The sequence below is a fragment of the Cnephaeus nilssonii genome, assembly GCF_951640355.1.
Source record: "Cnephaeus nilssonii genome assembly, chromosome: 17".
Lineage (NCBI taxonomy): Eukaryota > Metazoa > Chordata > Mammalia > Chiroptera > Vespertilionidae > Cnephaeus > Cnephaeus nilssonii.
Window position 1 is genome coordinate 2,605,477 of NC_137088.1, and position 20,814 is coordinate 2,626,290.

A 20,814-nucleotide genomic window follows, 5' to 3' on the forward strand; every position below is an offset into this window, starting at 1 on the left:
CCTGTTACAGCAGGGAACGTCACTGACTTCATAACAATATAACCAGGAGACCTGTGACACAGAAGACATGGTTAGAAAAACAAAGAACCGGCCGGGCCAGCGTGGTTCAGTGGTTGAGCGTTGACCTACAAGCCAGGAGGTCACGGTTCGATTCACGGTGAGGGCATATGCCCGGGTTGCGGGCTCGATCCCTGTTCCTGCCAGAGGCAGATCAATGATTCTCTCTCATCATTGACGTTTCTCTCTCTCCCTCTCCCTTCCTCTCTCAAATCAATAAAAATATTTTTTTAAAAAAATAATAAAAGTCATGTGGATTACCTTGAAAGTAATTTCCAGAGAGTTATGGTTAAAACCAGGATAATATTTAAGCAAAGCACCTATTCTCTAGGTTATACATTAAAATTCTCTAGACTATTCACTTTTTTTTTGCCAAATCAGTCTAGAAATTGAATAATTATTTAAACTCCATAGAAAAACTAATGTTTAACTAAAAGTTTTTCTTTTTTTTTAAACATATTTTATTGATTTTTTACAGAGAGGAAGGGAGAGGGATAGAGAGTCAGAAACATCGATGAGAGAGAAACATTGACCAGCTGCCTCCTGCACACCCCCTGCTGGGGATGTGCCCGCAACCAAGGTACATGCCCTTGACTGGAATCGAACCTGGGACCTTTCAGTCCGCAGACCGACGCTCTATCCACTGAGCCAAACTGGTTTCGGCAACTAAAAGGTTTCTTATCACAAGAAGGCTCTGGCATTTCTGTTTCAATTGTAAAAATTAAAGGTATAACCAACTTTGATTTATCCCATTATAATAGCAATAACCCACAGCAACGTTCCCAGTTAATTTTGAATCTCACTTTCAGGACGGATTTTATTCAGCTTCTGTCCTGACAGTAGCAGGTTGATAAATTTGAGTTGCCCCTCTCCTGCTTGTCCTCGTCCCCGCAGGCCTGCGTGCTCTGTGAGCGATGTGGCAGGACTCAAAGTGGAGGCTCCGCTTGGCGCAGAGGAACGCCTGGCGGCAGCAAGGACAGGCCTCACGGCCCGCCTCCCGCAGGCATTGGGGTGCGGCTTTCAGAACGGTCCTCTGCATGGCGGCCTCGGGGCTCCTCGAGGAACAGGACGCTTTCTCTGCGCTGTTCATTAGTTCCTTCTTGTGGGTCGCTCTTCCCTACTTGAGCCAAAGTCTTTTGAGAGCTTCGTTATGCGACCAAAGCACCATGACTGCACTCGGGGATAGGAAGGTGACCTGAAGAGGAGAAGGTCTGATCGTGAAGGCCTCAGGAGCCCACGGTGTGTGCCAGGCCTGGCCTGGCGCCGTGTCGTGCGCACGAGATCCGCAGACACTCCCGCAGTTAGAAAGCAGGCCCTCGGCCCTGTCGGACGCAGCCAGAACGCTCACTCACTAACCCGAATCAAAGCCTGTTTCACTGTGGTTCCGAGGCCTGAGCCGGTCAGATGTGCCGGTGTTTCTAAGGAACGACTGGAGAGCCTGGCTCTGAAGGGCCTGCTGTGCAAGTTAGCTCTGCTCTCACCGCTCTCTGGAGGTGCCGGCACGTCTTCCCTCCGGCCTTCCTGGCTTCCCATGCTGCTTTCTTCCTTGGAAGACACCCCCTCTCTCCCCCACAGCCTTTACCATGTTTTTGTTGTTTTTTAGTCGGAAGCCCTTTAGAAAGTGTGACTAAAACTCCCTGTGTGCGTATGGGGAACCTTAGAGCAGTACAGAGGCTCTTCTCACACAGCAACAGGCAGCCCCACCCCAGAGAGGCAGGCGTGACTTCGGTCATCTCGGGCAGCAGTTCCCGCTTCTGCCTGTCTCGGGCAGCAGATACGGGCAGCATAGCTGGAGCCAGGGCCCGGGGAAGCCGCCAGAACACAGCAGGTGGTCCCCCCGGGCTCCAGCACTGTGCCTCTGGAGGAGCGTCACCGCTCCCAGGCACTTGTCACACAGAGGAAAGACCGCCAGGTAGTCCGGTGACCGGCCGGCACTGAGCAGGCAGGGGCCTGGGAGCTGGGCCTCCAGGAGGAGGGAGCAGGTGACTCCGGTCAGACTCAGCAGCGTGGAGGGTTGCAGAAAGAAAACCTAGAAAATCAAAAACAACTTTCCTTAGGGGGAGGACGAGGGACTAATTAAGACATAGACAAGACCTGATTACAGTGGGTTCTAGAATCTCTGTGGAGGCTGAGATAGCAGCTACTCTCCTGGAGGGGGGAGCCTGAGCAGCCACCTGCCCTCTGAGAAGGTGCTCTGCCCGCCCTGCCCGCCGCGCACAAGCTGTGCTCAGCCCTGCGGGGTGCAGGCTGAGCACGTGGCTGAGCAACCGCGTGCCACTCCCTGGAACTGTAGGGTGTCCATCGTTATTAACCAAGCTTGGAATGCCCTGAGCACTCACCCGAACCCCGGAGGTGCCATCGCTAGCCTGGTCCTCCATGCACAGGGGACAGTGTGGCTTCTGGGGTCACGGGGACATGGCATTTCTTCCCCCACAGGCGACATCCGCAATGACCTGTACCTAACCCTGGAGAAGGGGGATTTCGAGAGAGGGGGAAAGAGTGTGCAGAAGAATATTGAAGTGACCATGTACGTGCTTTATGCAGATGGAGAAATCTTGAAGGTAAGGCTTGCCAGCCAGTTTGGAACGGAGGCTGACCCTGAAATAGCCCTCCTGTTCTGTGGACGTTGTCCAGGACCCTCGGGCAGGACTGGGCTCGGATCGTCCGTGTGCGTTCTGCTTGCCTCTTCCTTCGCCAGGGAGCCCTAGGCGCGCCCTGCTGACGACTCCCAGTCCCAGCCTCTAGCATTCCTCCTGGTGTCTGCTCCAGCTCAGACCTGCTCCCTCTAGTCTGTCCCACCTGTTGCTTCTGCCATCCCACCTCGCATCGAGCTGCCTACTTCCCGTAACTTGCTAGATCCCACTCTTCATCCTTGAGCTACTACAGGAAGTTCCATTTGCTCTGGTCCAGGGCGAGACAGGTCCTCGCCGGCTGGTGCCAAGTTCCGGGACACGGAACAGCAGGCTCAAGCCCTACGATCACTTGCGGCCAGTGCGCCGCAGGGATCCTGTCACTTGTTGAAAGTGAAGGCCTGGCGCTGCTTTCCTGTTGTTGGTGTCAGGTTCCCCTCAGTCATGTCGGGGTGCGGTTCCTCGAGATTCATGGCCTCGTTTTCAGAGCACTTGATGGACTGCAAGTCAGTGTTTCAGACCTCACTCTTGTGTGTTGACAGCAGCCCTGTGAGATGGGCAGAACAAGAACCATCATCCACATTTTACAGAAGAAAAGGGTGAAATTAGCCAAAATCCCCTCCCAGCGCAAGGAAGAAATAGAGGAAAATGTTGAAATGGTGGTCAGAACAGTGATTTGTCACTTTCAAAACGCACCTCCGGGACTCAGGCACGTGCACTGTTTGCATGGGAGTCCTACCGAGGTCAGCAGAGCCGTCCGTGCAGGTTCCCAAACATTGCCGGGGCGGCCCGGCCTCCCAGGAGGCAGCCCCGGCGCATCTTCAGGGCAATGTTTGGGAACCCGGGTCAAGTTAAACTTGGCCTTCCTTGTTGTAGCCAAGGACAGCCCGCTGGGGGCAGCCTAAGGTGCCAGCACAGCGCGGGGCTAAGGGCGGTGAGGAAGCCAGCTCCTCCACTTGAGCATTTCATTCTCTTTCTGATCTGGCCGTGCGCCATGCACAGTTGAATTCTCCCACGGAGTCCACTGTTTCCTTTCTTGGTGAGGATGCGGGACCCACCTCCGGGAATCAGGTACCCAACTCAGCGCCCGGTTTATGGCGGTGTGTGTGGTGACCTCTGCCCCCAGGAAAGCGAGCACGGTGACTGCGAGTCCTGTACCGTCCACACCGTTGTTTCCGAAAGCATTGAATGGAGGCCAGATGCGGTTCCTCGTCTTACAGATTCCGCCTGGCAGGGAAATGAGACCCGCCCGAGACAGGGTCCTCGAGGCAGAGACATGGAGGGCCCTCCAGGAAATGACACCTGATTTGCTTCTCTTCCAGGATTGCATCAGCTTGGGTTCAGGAGAGCCAAACAGAAGCTCCTACCACTCGTTCGTCCTCTACCACAGTAACAGTCCTCGCTGGGGAGAGATCGTCAAACTGCCCATCCCCATCGACCGCTTCCGCGGCTCCCACCTGCGCTTTGAGTTCAGACATTGTTCCAGTGAGTGAGCCGTCCCCACATGCCTTAGGGGACGTGAATATAACTCTTTCCACCCCGGAACAGAATCAGAGGGTTCTCATTATGGGGGCAAGAAAACGAGGAGTTGGGAAGAAATGGCCATTTCAGAGATGGGATGTCATCAGAGACTGTTCTCTGGACAGTGATTTAAAACCAGGGGGTTGGCCCTAGGTGGGTTTGGCTCAGTGGATAGAGCATCAGCCTGTTGTCTGAAGAGTCCCAGGTTCGATTCCAGGTCAGGGCACATGCCTGGGTTGCAGGCTCGATTCCCAGTAGGGGGTGTGCGGGAGACAGCCGATCAATGATTCTCTCTCATCATGGATGTTTCTATCTCTCTGTCCCTCTCCCTTCCTCTCTGAAATCAATAAAACAACAACAGAACACCAAGGGGTTGGGTATTTGCTCCTAGTGTCTGCCCTGGACGCTGGGTAACTGCTAGTGCCATTCGCTTGGGTGTTTCCTGTGTGTGTGTTAAGCTGCTTCTTGGAGAGCCTCTGGCTAATCAAGACCGCAGTTTTGTCTCTTTGGGTCTAGATAGTGTGGGCCCTGGGATGTCAGTGGACACGCCGCTCCTGCCGTCAGGTCGATAGTAAATGAAAGTAAGGGACTAAGAAGTCAAGAGCGTAGGTGGTAAGCACAGGGGGGCTGAAATTTAAAAGCAAAGTGCAGCTAAAACAACTAACACTTGGCTCTATTACAGCGAAGGACAAAGGGGAAAAGAAACTCTTCGGCTTTGCGTTCTCGCCCTTGATGCGGGATGACGGGACCACTCTCTCCGATGACATCCACGAGCTCTACGTGTACAAGGTGCGGCTCTGTGACTGAGCGCCAACCTAAGAACCAGGAGGTCACGGTTTGAGTCCCGGTCAGGGCACATGCCCGGGTTGCGGGCTCGATCCCCAGTGGGGAGCATGCAGAAAGCAGCCGATCAATGTTTCTCTCTCATCATTGATGTTTCTATCTCTCTCTCCTTCTCTGAAATCAATAAAAATGTATGTATTTTTAAAAGGCATGTCAGCCATGCTGGGGAGTTTCTGGACAGAGCACAAACATCAACCAGAAATCCCCGGGGCCTGACTTGTACACGCGGCGTGGTTCCGGAAGTGCTCTGTGTTCTCTGCTTCTGCCTGCAGTGTGATGAGAACAGCACGTTTAACAACCATGCCCTGTACCTGGGCCTGCCCTGCTGCAAAGAGGACTACAACGGCTGCCCTAACGTCCCCTCCAGCCTCATCTTCCAGCGCAGCACCAAAGAGTCTTTTTTCATCTCCACGCAGCTCTCCTCCACCAAGCTCACCCAGAACGGTAGGTGCTGGCGCCGCGGGGTGCCCTCCCATCCTCAGTTGCTGATGCATGTTAAGGGAGACGGGAATTACTGCTGTCCTGCCACAGTGGGGGGTCCTTTTCATCGACGCTGAAGGAATCACTGGCAGCAGCAGCCTCTGGGGTTTCCCTGGTTTTTGGCAGGTCCAGAGTGCACACCCAGAGTTCACAGATGTGTCTTTGGCCTTGATCTCAGCACTCGAGAGGCTGTGGCCATGCTCACAGCTATTTCTGTTCCCTAGACCCCCCCGTCCGTGTCTGGGAGAGTGGGCGCTGCTTGTCCTTGGCTTAGCCAGGGCTCACCACCTGCGGGCTTGCTTTCTAGTGGACCTCCTTGCTCTGCTGAAATGGAAGGCCTTTCCGGACAGGATCATGGACATCCTGGGGCGGCTGCGGCATGTCAGCGGAGAGGAGATTGTTAAGGTATGGCTCCCCTCAAACGGCCCAGTGCTCTGTGCTGCCTGCGTCCTTTAGGCCTCCTTTCCCTTCCTTGGGGTCTTTCTCATTTCCTTACTTTGTAACCCTCACCACACACCCAGCCTGATGTCTTTCCGGCTCGACTCTCTTGATTGTCTAGAACCGTGGTCGGCAAACCGCAGCTCTCGAGCCACATGCAGCTCGCGAGCTGCGGTTTGCTGCTCTGTTGACTAATGAGTTTGCCGACCACTGGACTAGACTAAATGTTACCGTGTAGTTGAAAGCTGTGAGGATTAGGCAATTGTGGCATATTGTGTGCAAAGAGGTAAAGGGTAGTATATGACAGTGGTCGGCAAACTCATTAGTCAACAGAGCGGCAAATGGCTCGTGAGCTGCAGTTTGCCGACCACTGGTCTAGAAGAACTCAATCTGCCCCGTGAACCTGCAGCTCTGCTGCTGCCCCGTCTCTCACTTAGCGTCCATGGCAGGGCGGCTTCCTCACTCTCTGCCTCCGCCGCTTTCCCCAGTTCCTTTGTGGCGGTCCCATCTGATGGCCAAGCCGGCAGCAGCGGGACCGCCGTCCCCAGCTGTCTGTAGGCTCCTCCGTGCTGGGCCGAGTGTTGGCCCCCCTGGTTCTAGCTCAGGAAACCCCCAGGCACTTCCTGCTGGCAAAAGCCCCACAGGTGGATTCTCCACATTGGACTGAACTCCACTGAGGAAGTGGGGGTGCTTTTGGTGATGAGCAGGAGCAACAGAATGTAGGACAGAGACGAAATCTCCGGAGGCTGCCTGTCCACCATGAGCATCTTGGCTCTGTTGTCACAAGTATCAGGTCAGCGACGCGCTGTCTCTGCTTCCCTTTCCCAGCTCCGTGGACTCCATAATGCACAGCACGCATCTGCAAATCGGGAACAGTGTGCACCTCTGCGCACTTCTGCGAAGTCGAGTATGAGCTCTGCTTTAATTAATGATCAGGGTATCGTACATTTTAGAAAGATCTCGTAACAAATAAGCTCATCCTAGTTTTTGAAACTTAAGGTAAATTCATACTCAGGGCCTTTTTTCCTTCTGAACATATCCACAATATCATCTAGTGAACAGACAGGCAGTAGGAGAGTCTGTGATCTTTTAAGCAGGTTGTATTCCTCACAGGAGAACATTCTACCAGCAGGTGTGTTTTCAGCACCCATCATTTGTCTCGGGCCAGCCAGAAGAGAGTGTGGGGAGAATACACTAGCATTTTACTTCTTATTGGAAGGTTTCACACCCACACAAAAGTAGACAGAATAGTATAAAGAGCCCTATGTGTGCCCAGCACCCCGCACCAACACTCGCCAACCCATGGCCAATCCTGCCCATCCAGTCCCTAGACACACCTCCCACCTTATATTCTTTTTTTTTTTTTTAACATTTTATTGATTTTTTACAGAGAGGAAGGGAGAAGGATAGAGAGTTAGAAACATCAATGAGAGAGACTCATCGATCAGCTGCCTCCTACTGGGGATGTGCCTGCAACCAAGGTACATGCCCTTGATCGGAATCGAACCTGGGACCTTTCAGTCCGCAGGCCGAGGCTCTATCCACTGAGCCAAACCGGTTAGGGCTCCCACCTTATATTCTTTTGAAGTAAATTGTAAGCATGGTATTAGTTCTGACCAACAGAACGTTAACTTTGATTTTTACAGACTACTGGCATCCCAGTGTGTGTATTCTCTCCCTTGGGGCCTGCATCTCAGGCAGGAAGGTGCGAGCCCTAAACACAAGCAGCAACAAGAGGCCGTGCTTCCGGGCCCTTTACCCTCAGTGCCGTCCTCACAGGCTGCTTTCTCCCTCCCTGGGCCACGAACGTCTAGATCCAAACATGGCTTCTGTAGGTCAGGCCTCCCTTGCCACATCCTCACCCAGATGTCCTGTATGGAGTTAGGCCAGTAGAGAGCGAGGGACGGCTGAACTTTTGAGGTCCCAGGAAAGTGAGCTCTTTTTCTCAAAATGAATTTGGCATTAGAATCACTTAGCTTGTCTTGGTTTTAAGATTGCTATCCTCTATGGATGTCCTAGGTTTTTAGGTACTTGCTCTTTCCTAACAAGTTTAGCACTTTCCCAACAGGAAGCGCCTCTCTCTGTTCCTCTGGGCTGTCAGCAAATACCCCAAGTCTCCCTCGTGAACCCTTTAGCTCAGGCGTCCTCAAACTACGGCCCATGGGCCACATGTGGGTGTTTTTGCCGTTTTGTTTTTTTTACTTCAAAATAAGATCTGTGCAGTATGCATAGGAATTTGTTCAGTTTTTTTTAAACTATAGTCCGGCCCTCCAACGGTCTGAGGGACAGTGAACTGGCCCTCTGTTTAAAAAGTTTGAGGACCCCTGCTTTAGCTTATTTGTAAGTGGTGGTTTGAGATCTTAGGTCTTTGACTGTGTTTATTGGGAGGTAAATGCATTGGTGCCTGGAAGTTTGACCTGTGAACAAGGTCCCGGGAGCTGAGCCCTGACGTCTATGCTCTTGCAGTTTCTGCAGGACATCTTAGACACACTCTTTGTGATTTTGGATGACAACACAGAGAAGTACGGCCTCTTGGTGTTCCAGTCTTTGGTAAGTCTTGTCCTTCCTGCCACTTCTTTTTTAAAGGAGGGAAGTAAGTTATTAGAGTGAGTCTGCACAAGGTTCGGATGTTTCCAGTAGAAAAGGGACTGAGGAGTATCATCCAAGACCAACCAACCGACCAGGCAGATCCCTTCCAATCAAATGGGCAGAATGCAGCATGGCCAGGGGCAGGCCTCAACCTTGTGGTTCTGATACTCGGTCTCATCACAGCTGCAGAGTTGCCTGGCCCTGAAATAGTGGCCTGCACCACCAGGCGGCCCAGAGACGACTGCGGGGAAGCAGGTGGTCCATTTCTTCACGTGCAGACGTGGCTATAAGCACCAGCAAAAGCCGAGACTCACTCGTGCTGGTCTCAGCATCACACTTCCTCCCTCTATGAAGTCGTTTGGGAGCCAAGAGTCGCAGGAGGCTGCTTAGTGAGAATGGACAGTGATTAGGCTGTTTAGTGCACTTTGCTTAACATACCCAGTCCCACAGGAGGCTGTATGTTCAAGGAGAACTGGATACTCCAAGTCTACCCGATAGATGAGGGCAGAGGCAAGAATGGCACTTGCATACTTGCCCCTTCGGCTTTTGTTTTTCCTCGCTGCCCTGGCCGGCCAGCCCCACTTCTGAAGGGCGCAGCCTTTCATAGGCTAATTTGGCTCCAAGGACAATCCTTTCTCCCCTCTTTTTTCCAAGTGTTTGGAGATGCCTTAGTGTTTATGCCACCTGCACAGGTATTGTTTTGCCTTCCCTGTTGTACACCCAGCATTAGTAGGAAGAGGCTCGGCATAACACAGGCACAGGCAGTGGAGCCCGGTCTGGATTGGGCGTCCAGGGGAGTTAGAGCAGAGCAGACAGACAGCAGTTCAGACTCAGGATGGAAACCACACGTTCACCACCCACGGGGAGCACTAGATAAAACACTGACAGTTTGCCATTCCTCGAAGAAGCAGGAGTTCTGTTTAGTGCTGGGGAGAGGTCTGAGGCCTCCAGTGAACCTGGTATCTCCGCCAGGTGTTCATCATCAACCTGCTCAGAGACATCAAGTACTTCCACTTCCGGCCCGTAATGGACACGTACATCCAGAAGCACTTTGCTGGAGCCTTGGCATACAAGTAAGTTCTGTCTGGCATCGTTATTAGGACTTGTGTTTGAAAAGAAAGAGGCTTAAATAAAGGTCACCTGACCTTTCCTTTTAGCCTTCATTGAAGAACCAATACTGTTTTTCATGGTGGCTGCACCATTTTACATTCCCACCGGCGGTGCACAAGGGTTCCAGTATCTCCACATCCTTGTCAACACTTGCTATTTTCTGTCTGTTTGGTTTTCTTGTGGGGGGGGGGGGAGGGGGCGGTGGTTATAGGAGCCTTTCTAAAGGTTGTGAGGTGGAATCGCACTGTGGTTTTTATTTGGATTTTTCTAACAATTACTGATGTGAGCATCTCTTCACATGCTTATTGACCATTTGGAGAAAAGGCTATCAAGTCCTTTTCCCATTTTTGAATCAGGTGGTTTGGTTTTTGTTGTTGAGCTGTGGGAGTTCTTTATATATTGTGGATATTAACACCTGTTGGGTATGTAATTTGCAGAGATTTCTCCCATTGCCTTTCACTCTGTTGCTTGTGTCCGTTGATTCACAGACGTTTTCAATTTTGATGTAAACAAGTTTTATCTATTTTTTATTTTGTTTCCTGTGCTTTTGATGTTGGACCCAAGAAATCATTACTAAGTCTAATGTAATTAAGCTTTACCCCTATGTTTTTGTCTAAGAGTTTAAAGTTTTAGCTCTTACATGTAGGTCTTTGATCCATTTTGAGTTAATTTTTGTTTATTGTATAACATAAGAGTTTGACTTCATCCTTTTGCATGAAGATATCCAGTTTTTCTAAATAGTTTGTTGAAAAGACTATTCTTTCCCCCATTGAATGGTCTTGGCTTCCTTGTTGAAAATAATTTGACCATATATGCACAAGGGTGTATTTCTGAGCCATTTATTCTATTGGTGTAGATGTCTCTCTTTATGCCAGTACCATACTGTTTTGATCACTATAACTTTCTACTAAGTTTTCAAATCAGGAAGTGTTCGTTTTCTAAATTTGTTCTTTTTCAAGATTGTTTTGGCTATTTGGGGTTCCTTGAGATTCCATATGAAATTTTGTCTCTATTTCTGCAAAAAAAAAAAAAGCTACCGTGGGTTTTCAGCTGACATTTTAAACCATAGTTTCTCCATAGCTGTTAAAGCTGCAAAAAATAAGTCTTGCTTTTTCTATGGAAGGAATTAGCACAATTTTGCAACAATATGAGTAAAATTAAGGTAAACCCAAGGATAGTGAGGCTGTGGAGTCGCTGGAACTCTTGACACTTTATGCCACTTTGGAGAGCAGGCACTGTGCTATGTGTTTTACACGTGTCGCCTCATTAGTATTCCCGATAACTTCAAGATGTACGGTTGTTTTCTCCATATTTTAAATGAAGAGAATGCAGCACAGAGGGATCAAATAACCTGCCCAGGAGACCGAGTTAGAAGCTGATAGGCTCTGGGGTGAACCCTGCTGTCTCCCCAGGGCCTATACTCTTGACCTCTGTGCTCTGTTGCCGTGTAAACGTGCAGGCCTGTAATCCTGTTTCACTCCACTGACCTGGTCCCTAAGGAAATAAAATAGATGGGATGACGGTCGATCGAGGAGGGGCACATGGACTCTGCACCTTTATTCAGAGTCTACTATTTACTAGTCATGGCGACAGTCCAAGACTTTGGGAAAACTTTCTCGTAATCAAAGAAGAAATGTGTGTCAGGGAGAGTGATAAAGAGTGATTGTAATTGCTGATTGCAATGTGGCAACTCTTTATGGATGGGAGTGTTGTCTGGTCTCAGATAACCCGAGGATCTCCCCGCCGCAGGGGGCATATCGCTCTGTCTAGCTCAGCAGCAGGTGTTATTTCCTGAGTGGCTGACTCGGGGCTGAAAACATTTCTGGCTGCGTTGCGTGTGGATTAAAGGGGTTTCTGGGACTGCTCTCTCCCCCAGGGAGCTCATCCGCTGTTTGAAGTGGTACATGGACTGCTCGGCAGAACTCATTCGGCAGGACCACATCCAGGAAGCCATGCGGGTAACGTACTGGCTGACTTCGAGAAAAGTAAAAAAAAAAAAAAAAAAAAAAAAAGACATGCTTGTCTCCAAGTTGGGATTGTCCATCACCTGACTTGAGTGTAGAATTCGCTGTTCCTTTGCCCTTCATTCCCTGCTGTGTTAGTTCCCGACTATCTTTAACGCCTTCCCATCCCTTCTGTCCCCACACCTCCAGGCCCTGGAGTACCTTTTCAAGTTCATCGTGCAGTCCAGGATCCTGTACTCGAGAGCCACATGTGGGATGGAAGAGGAGCAGTTCCGGTCCAGCATCCAAGAGCTTTTCCACTCCATCCGGTTTGTTCTCAGTCTGGACAGCAGGAACTCAGAGACACTCCTGTTCACTCAGGTCTGTGGCTGCAGGGGAGCGTTGATGCGGATTCTTGTCTGTCTGAGTCGGTGATTTCTTTGTTCTCTGGCTTCCGGAGTCAAAGAAGTCTTGGCAGGCTCCTGTGTGTTGGGTAAGGGGTGGTTTACAAGAAAGTACCTACTAGAACGGAAAGCTGCTTTTACTTCAAAACCAGCTGTGGTCCAGCTGAGAATATAAAACATCCCAGTGGCTTATGGTAGGGGAGCACAGCTTTGTTCTCTGGAGTCCTCTTCATTTATTTGTTGTCGTTGTTGTTGTTAATCCTCTTCCAAGGTTATTTTTTCCATTGATTTTTTTTTAGAGAGAGTGGGAGGGAGAGAGGGAGAGAGAGAGGTGAGAAGACACATCGATTGGTTGCCCGAGCATAGACTGCAGCATGGCAGACCTGTGGCCCAGTGGCATAAACTCCCGCTCACTGTAGGCCAGTGTCTGCTGTCTGGTGAGTCCGTCCAGAGAAACAGCCTCCCTGCTCCACCTACCTCTCAGGAGCCTGCGCTCTCACCTCCTGTCTCTAGGCGACGTTCCGTTTCCCTTTGGACGTCCTGGGTTAATTGTGTAAGAGGACTGGGAAGTGGGAAGCCTCCTTCATGCTACCTGCACGTAGGAGAGAGAAGACTGAGAGCCAGTGTTTATTGAAAGCCTACTGTGTGCCAGGCATCCTACTAGAAACAAACTTATACACCTAATGTTTTCCCTCAGACCCATGTCAGGAGATAAGTAATAGCATCATCCCCATTTTACAGATGAGAAAACTGAGGATTAGGCAGTAACTCACCCAAGGTTCTGTCATAAATGAGTGGGAAAGCTGGGATTGGAACTCATGTCTGTCTAATTCCAAAATACATTGTCTGTCTCCTACACTACTCTGCCTCCCGGCGGCTCTGGAATTATCATCAGGTTGTCCTCAGGAGGCCACCTCCTGGTCTCCAGAGCTGAGATTCTGGAAGAGAAGTCTCCAAGAACACACACTTCCCAGGCCATCCAGGTCACCGAACTCTATGCCAGCATCATCAAAAGTCCTCAAGAGTTCACGAACAAGTCCATGCATTCTTCATCCTTTGGCTTTACACTTGAGACCACCAGGCATCACTATGAAGGAAATAACGTCTTCATATTTCGTGGTTTCAAATAAATGTCTCTATCCTGGGAAAATGGTCCAGCTCTCAGCTGGACTGCTGGCTGCAGGGCTCTGAGCAGAGTTCAGTGAGCGCTGCGTGCAGGTGCTCGGCCCTCTCCAACACACTCTCCTTGAGAGGCTCCTGGCTGGAGTTTGGGGCCACAACTGAAAGGTCAAGAGCAGATCATAGAGACAGAGACAAACATTTAAATCCATTTTATAAGCAAAAACAGCTGTGGATATTAGGCCATGTTGAGCTGATTTTATTTTATAGTCCCTTCTCTTGCCAGCAAATGCCCTGGCAAGTTATGAAAGCTTCAAGTGGCCTGGCCCCATCCGTTCCCTAGTTTTGATTTCCATTTTGGTTCTCCCTGCTCCATGTCCCAGCTTTACCACTTACCTGCCACAGAACCTTGGGTGAGTTACTGCCTAATCCTCAGTTTTCTCATCTGTAAAATGGGGATGATGCTATTACTTACCTCCTGACATTGGAGTGGAAGGCCAGGGAGGAGCCTGCCCACAACAGGGCCTGCAATGCCTTCTCATCCTCTCACTGCCTGTGTCTTTGTCTGAGCATGCACAATGGAAGCACACTACCTCGGAGCTAACCACGGCGGCACTTGCTCCTGCAGGCCGCACTCCTCAATTCCTTCCCCACCATTTTTGACGAGCTGCTGCAGATGTTCACCGTGCAGGAGGTGGCGGAGTTTGTGAGAGGGACGCTGGGGAGCATGCCCAGCACTGTGCACATCGGGCAGTCCATGGATGTGGTGAAGCTGCAGTCCATCGCCAGGACCGTGGACAGCCGCCTGTTTTCTTTCTCAGGTGCGTCAAGTTGGGGTGAGAGTCAGAGTCACCTTTCAGGTGATCACAGGGTCAGTCTTATCACGTAAGAAGCCAATAGCCCTTAGGTGCAGTCTTTTTGATAAACTATAATTATAATTTTTGGTAATAAAAACTTTTAAGTTCAAGAATGCAGACAAGACATAGGACTACTGCCTCACTTACAATTTATTCCTAGAGACCAGCTTGCAGTGGTGCCAAGTTCTCAGGGGCCAGATGTTAAGGTCAATGTGAGCCTGATCCTTGAAGCAGAATAGCACGAGCATAGGAGAAACTTCCAGGGCACAGGAACAGTCTGAAATGCTAGCCAAACAATTACTGAGTGTTTATCATTAGAATTTTTGGTAATAAAAAACTCTAAGTTTGACTTTTGGAATATAGCAGCAATCATTTCCCAGCCCACTGCTGCACACATTTGCAATACTAAACGCGTGTTCTCTTTAACTTGGCTCGCTAGCCTGGCGGATTGCTGATGGAAAGCTGCCACCAAGAAAATCAGGCTTTCCTTCAGTGTCTGTTTAGGTTAACGCTCTCCTCACCAGCAGCTGAACTGGAGATGTGACCAGCGGGCTGGACACTGTCACTGAGGCCATTGCCACGTGAGCTTCGGGTGCTGCTGAGAACGATGTTTTCTCGGCATCGGGGAGGGAGACAGCAGGCTGCTCTCACGGACATACTTGGCTTCTCATATTTTTACATGTACTTGCTCCTCCCATAATCGCGTAGAAAATTTGTTCTAAAACTTGATTGGGTTTGTTGTTGTTTTTCAGTATGAATTTTTATATTTAGAATTAGGCAGCTGGACTCAGTTTAGATGATCCCAGTTTTGTTGGTAACATCCAAAGCATCGTAGTCAGGAGCCAGTCGAACATGGGCCTTCTTCTCGCCATCAGGCCTGATCAGGCTGTTGACCTTGGCCTCCTCAATGTCATAGAGTTTCTACACAGCCTGTTTGATCTGGTGCTTGTTGGCCTTGACGTCCACAAGGAACGCAGTGTCTCGTTGTCTTCTATCTGCTCCATGCTGACTCAGTGGGGGGATGTGATGGTGGCACAGTGGGCAGGCTCCTTTCTCCTGGGGGCGCCCTGCCGAGGATGTCGAGGCGGCCTTCGGGGCCTAGTGTCTGGCTGTCGGAAGGTGGGCGACGTGCGGACCTTCTTTGTGTGGCTGTGGACGCCTTTCAGCGCTGCTTTCTTCACCTCAAAGCCTTGTCTTCGGCTTTGGGAGGGGCAGGGGCTTCCCTCTTAGCTTTCGGCGCCCTCTTCCTAACAAGCGATTGGGGTTTGCGATGACCAGCCACCACCGCGCTTTCATTTGCATCTCACCCCCATTGAAGGCTGAGTGGTAGCGTCTTCCCGGAGCAGGGTTTCTGCCAGTGACGTCATTATCCGGCACGCACATTCTCAGAGCGCCTTGGTCTGACCTTCAGCAGATTCTAGTAAAAAACTACTGTTTCTGCAGCAGCTGTTGGTTGTTTCATATCCTGCTTTGTTGGTATTTTGGTCTACAAGATAGATTATGAACTTCTCTTTTAGCCAAGCATCTTCTTATTTTTTATTATTTTTAAATATATTTTTATTGATTTCAGAGAAAGGAGAGAGAGAGAGAAACATCAATGATGAGAGAGAATCATTGATTGGCTGCCTCCTGCACGCCCCACATTGAGGATTGAGCCCACAGCCCATGTATGTGCCCTGACTGGAAATCAAACTGTGACGTCCTGGTTCATAGGTCTATGCTCAACCACTGAGCCACCCAGCCGGGCATCAAGCATGTTTTTTAAACATAGGATAGCTGTCAGTCCATTTTATTGGAACATATTCTAATAAGTATTTGTCAAGGCAGTCCCCAAATCTCTGTGTGTCATGTAATTTGTCTTTGGCTGACAGATTTTCTTTCTGAATTTCATCTGGAACACTTAACTGTGTTGAAATATGAACAATAAATCCAAAATGCTATGGCTCCTTTGTGTTACTAATCATCTGACTGAATGGCTTGGTGGGACCTGCAGGGCCCAGAAACACTTTACACTTGTGTTATCACACCTGTGAGCAAATGCAGAGGCGGCCATTAGCGCCTCATTCTACGGTGCTAATGGGGGATGGAGCCACAGGGAGAAGCTAGCGGCCTACAGCCTACGGTCTTAGCGTGAGTCAATGGAGTGGCCTTCCTGTGCTGTTTGGGTAACAATGAGGAGAAAAGAAAAGTGGGCTTGGTGATAAGGGTTAGCTAATTATCAAGGGCCTATGACAAAAGTCCTGCTTCTGTCCTGTCCTTGCTGTGGTCACACCTAGCATCCCACAAGCCTGAGGGGCAGCGAGGCAGGCTAATGGCTGCACAGAGTGAATGCTGGGCGTGGTGGAGCCAGGACACCTAGCCAGGGGTCTTGAAGAGGGACCGTTCACAATCCGATCACATGTGCAGGCTCAGTCAGTGCAGCACGTAGAACTGGAGTGGCATTTCAATGGCATTTCTCACTGTAAGCTAAGCCTTTAATTTGGAGTCTAGTCATTAAGGAGCTTTCATCACACTCATCCTGTACACGGCGCCGCAGATACGAAGCCTGGACCAGAGAAAGACGAGAGGTGGAAGGATGATGCTGGGGGATGTCTCAAAAGTGCCCAGAAGTGGGTTCTAGGCCTGCACCAGGGGAGGGCGTGGCCTCCCGCTCAGCCCCGCCCCGCCGGCCACTGGCTTCCAGCGGTGGCTCCTTCCCACGGAAGGGCTCCTTCACCTTGTGTTTTCTCTCCCAGAATCCCGCCGCATCCTGCTTCCCGTGGTTCTCCATCACATCCACCTCCACCTGCGGCAGCAGAAGGAGCTGCTCATCTGCTCAGGGATCCTCGGCAGCATCTTCTCCATCGTCAAGACCAGCTCTCTGGTAGTGGCCCCACCCCCACCCCCTCAGCTCTGCCCCAGACGGGCTACCCCAGCCAGAGGCAGACCAGCAAAGAGCACTTTGTACACTTCTCAGTCAGAGAAGCTGTCATCAGACAGGAAGGTCCCGAGGGCGTGGAGGCCTGTGTGTGCCCAGCAGGCTGCTCAACACCATTCAGCTCAGACTTGTGTTTTCAAAAGTTTCACTACGTAAATCCACCTCAGGCCACCCAGAAGCATAGCTCTCTGTAGACCAGGAAGCCCAGGCCTGTGCCATGCTGTGTCCATCAGCGCTGTTGGTTCTGGGTTCCTGAGAATGTTCTGAGGATGCTCGGGCACAGACAGAGGGGCAGGCAGGCTGGGAGGCAGCTTGTTCACTCAGACTTTTCTGGCAGCTTCCTGGCAGCTTGATCCCACCCGTATGGCATTCCTGCCCCGTGCCAGAGGAGGCCAGGGCGGGTGAGAGATGGGTAAATGTTGCCCAGGGAGCGCTGAGCCGCAGGGACGGTAGAGCTGTGCTTTAGGAGGGAGGTTTCAATGCTTGTGCCTATTTTCTTCCTTTATATTTTCTTTTAAAAGGAAATCTGTGGTGGAAGGGGAGGAAGGAAATGAAAGACATGTATCAGGCATGAATAATTTGTTTTAATGATATTTACTATATGTATTTATGACAATAGAAGAAATTTACATTTCTTATGGAAAATATAGGAAAGTATAAAGAAACAAATTAAAAACAAAAATGAGTTTTTATTACACCACCTTAGTAAGTTGAGATAAGGTTCCTGGAAAATAACATTTCAAGTGCATTGAAAATGAAGGCCAGTGGCCAGGTGATAAGAGCACATGGTTAGGCTAGCCGTGCACCAGGAGAGGTGCCAAAGAGAGCATGCTTGGTTTGAGCAGGATACAGGGACCCAGTGGGTGCTCTGGTATCCAGACTTAAAGTACCATCTGGTGATGGCACAGCATGGCGGAGCCACTGTGAGGGTGTAGGGTCCTATTGTTGACTCTTGGCTCCTGGCCAGGCCTGGCAGCTCCCCTTCCCCCCAGGCCTCAGAGAGGCCACACAGGTGCATAAGGTCTCCTAGTGACCACGGTCAGGCTTGACAGGTGGGAGGCTTATTGCTAAAAAGAAAAAAGGAAGAGAAGGAGTGGGAACAGATCAAAGCCTAAAGGAGCTGGTCTGGTGGTATTTGTGGGGCTGGAGAGTCCGGTGCAATTGATTGCTTACAGTTTCTCAAAGAGGCCTCACAGGTGGGAGTGTTACAGTCAGTGCAGCAGATGAGAGACAACTTTGGGCCCAGAGCTGCTCAGCTTCTTCATGTGGATCGGGCAGGGCGTCGTTGCATCAAACAGACGGGCAGGGCTGAATGCGATTGAAGCTGCATGAGACCGAGGTGTATCTTCCTTGTTCACCTCTGCATACTCAGTCCTCAAACAGTGGCTGGCACGTGATCGTGAGTGACGGATGGGTGGACATTTGGACCAGTTATAACCTAAAGAGGCTGGAGAAGGGGCCACGGGAACTTCTGTGAGAGCATGAAAATTGAGCTGCGGGATTTGAGATTGAATGAGAGGCCGGTAAAGGGATAGCACAGGCTCGTCCTGAGGTCAGAGCCTCGTGGCTGGGAGGCAGCCTGTGAGGAGGCGTGCTCTGTGTTCGGGGGCTGCTCAGGAAGACAGAGCCCAGAGTCCTCCGGGGGGCCAGCGCCCAGGAGCGAGAACGCTGAGGAGCTAGAAGGGGCCCAGGCACACCTGGCAGCAGCCTGGCTGGCAGAGACTGAAACCAGCCAGAGAGCGCCCCTCGGGGTTCAGAAGGACTAAGATCCGCCGTGTGGTTAGCAATGGGGGAGGTGCTGCCCACACCCCGCGGGGTGAACACGTCCCCATCTCCCCAGCGTTGGTCGGCAGTGTTGTGCTTTCTCCGGACATTGACAGGACCATCAAGAAACCTCTAACTCGGGGCCTTTGCTTCTGTCCTGTGTATTGAAATTAATGCATTTGCCTGCAGTTCAGAATGGTGGGTGTCAGGTGGCGCTGGGTAAGGCCTCAGCCACCATCCTGGGCCTCAGCGCCCGGTGTCCCGCCTTCTCAGAGCTGGTGCCCGGGTCCCCTGACACCCCACTAGTGAGGCCGAGAGCCGTGTGGAGAGTCCAGTCCCGAGACCAGTCCTGAATGGCTGGCCTAGAAAGTGCCGCCGGCTGCACGCGCCGGGCCTGCCTAACCGTGTGTCTCTGCTGCCCGCTCCAGGAGGCGGACGTCCTGGAGGAGGTAGAGATGATGGTGGAGAGCCTCCTGGACGTGCTCTTGCAGACTCTGCTCACCATCATGAGCAAATCGCACGCTCAGGAGGCGGTAAGAGGGCAGCGGTGCCCGCAGTGCACAGCCGAGATCACCGTTAGTAACTAACATCAGGTTTCCTTGTTTCTTGTCTAACCCGGGGCTCCTCCACACCAACCCCATCTCACCGCTCACCTCCATCTCCGCCTGCCCCGCATGGCGTCAGCATGCTGCCGTCTCCCTCCCCCATCTCCGCCCAGCTCCGCTCTGAGCCTCCAGGTTCACACAGAAGCTGCTTCAGGGCAGACCAGGAAACGTGTCTGGCCTGGCCCCTGCACGCTGTCTTCGTTGGCCTTCGCCTTTGAGCCAAGTCAGGCCTATGGGGGGGTGAGACAGAGACGCAGGGAGAGGAGTAAGGCTGCGGTGAAAGGCAGGCTTCTGGGAACAGGCTCTCCTCAGTGCTGAGCACAGCAGAGGGCTTTCTCGGAATTCGCTTGAATTACAGGTCAGTTGCTCTTTCTGTAATGTTTGTCTCAGTGTCGGGCCTCAGGAAGAACGTGATGAGGTAGAATCGCGCTGGCATCACTGGACAGCGATCTCCGTGATCGAATGAGGAGAGAAACAGACAGGGAGAGCCTCTCGGAGGCCAGAGAGGAGCCCCCAGATCCCCTCTCCTGTGCCCGAGTTGGAGCGGGATGAACCTTGCCTGGGACCTTCCAGTCGGCAGGTGGCAGGTGACAGTGATCTCTGCGAAGAAAGCCCTCTGTGAGGGCAAGCCATGCTCCGCGTGCCCGGGCCAGCGGGGCGAGCAGAGGGCAGGCCAGCGCTCTGGAGCACTGGGCTGGCGACGAATGTCCACTCCCGTCGGTGAGGGCGCCCTCACTGTAGGCAAACACATACGCACCTGCATGTCCTGGTAACCCGTTCTAGCCGACAGTGACACAGTGTGTGCTGTGGCCCGACCCTCTATGCCCTTACAAATATTAACTCGTTTCTTCGCAATACTCACCAAGCGTTTCATCTTCATAGATTTAATGACGGTGACAATGACTGCAGTTTATCGAGCACTTTTTCTGTGCTGGGCCTTTTACTAAATGCTTCCTGTGTGCTCACCTGATCCTTACAGCAGATCTAGGAATTTTGGTTGGTTATGCCCATTTTTCAGATAAAACTGAGGCTCACGTACTAGTACATGTCTATATCTTGCATACATATATGTATAATAGTCTTGTGGGTCTAGAAAGGATTTGAGAGACTAAAAACTGTTGGCAAATTCCCATGAGTTTAAGACATTTGACAATTGTCCAAATGAAGTCATTTTGCTCCATTTTTTTCTGAGGAGGCATTCTTTCACAAGGAGGCCATGCCTGCTGCCCACTGCCCACCTGCTGCCCACTGCCCACCTGCTGCCCACTGCCAGGAGACAGTGCAAGTCTTTGGAGTCCTGACAGCAGGGTTTTCTCCCACGTGCCCCACTTGAAATTTGAAGAAAGTTTAAAGACTCCTTTTTTATCTTTAAATTTTCACTTGTCTTAAAGCCCAAAGCTTGTCTTCTCATACAGGTCAGTTTCGATTCCTGTACTTTCCAGACAGTTATGTTGACCTACTATGTTCCAGTTGCTTGGTCCACTAACCACATGTAAGTCTGGGAGGTCCCCAAGGAGTTCATTGTAGAAGGACCCAG

At 51.1% G+C, this 20,814-nt stretch overlaps 1 protein-coding gene across 10 annotated transcripts in view; it reads left to right on the forward strand.

Moving 5' to 3' along the window:
* Window positions 1–20,814, forward strand: part of DOCK3 (dedicator of cytokinesis 3) — a 175,967-nt gene that overhangs the window by 112,670 nt on the left and 42,483 nt on the right. For 7 of the 10 annotated variants that reach the window (XM_079794396.1, XM_079794399.1, XM_079794400.1 and 4 more), the window contains 12 exons: window positions 2,494–2,618; window positions 4,010–4,172; window positions 4,891–4,997; window positions 5,324–5,495; window positions 5,839–5,936; window positions 8,436–8,519; window positions 9,531–9,631; window positions 11,545–11,626; window positions 11,822–11,992; window positions 13,763–13,955; window positions 16,727–16,854; window positions 19,101–19,205. In XM_079794396.1, the coding sequence (XP_079650522.1) occupies window positions 2,494–2,618; window positions 4,010–4,172; window positions 4,891–4,997; window positions 5,324–5,495; window positions 5,839–5,936; window positions 8,436–8,519; window positions 9,531–9,631; window positions 11,545–11,626; window positions 11,822–11,992; window positions 13,763–13,955; window positions 16,727–16,854; window positions 19,101–19,205 (1,529 nt within the window). Of the gene's footprint in view, window positions 1–2,493; window positions 2,619–4,009; window positions 4,173–4,890; window positions 4,998–5,323; window positions 5,496–5,838; window positions 5,937–8,435; window positions 8,520–9,530; window positions 9,632–11,544; window positions 11,627–11,821; window positions 11,993–13,762; window positions 13,956–16,726; window positions 16,855–19,100; window positions 19,248–20,814 lie in introns of all 10 variants that reach the window. The other 3 variants (XM_079794397.1, XM_079794398.1, XM_079794402.1) reach the window with 3 other exon arrangements.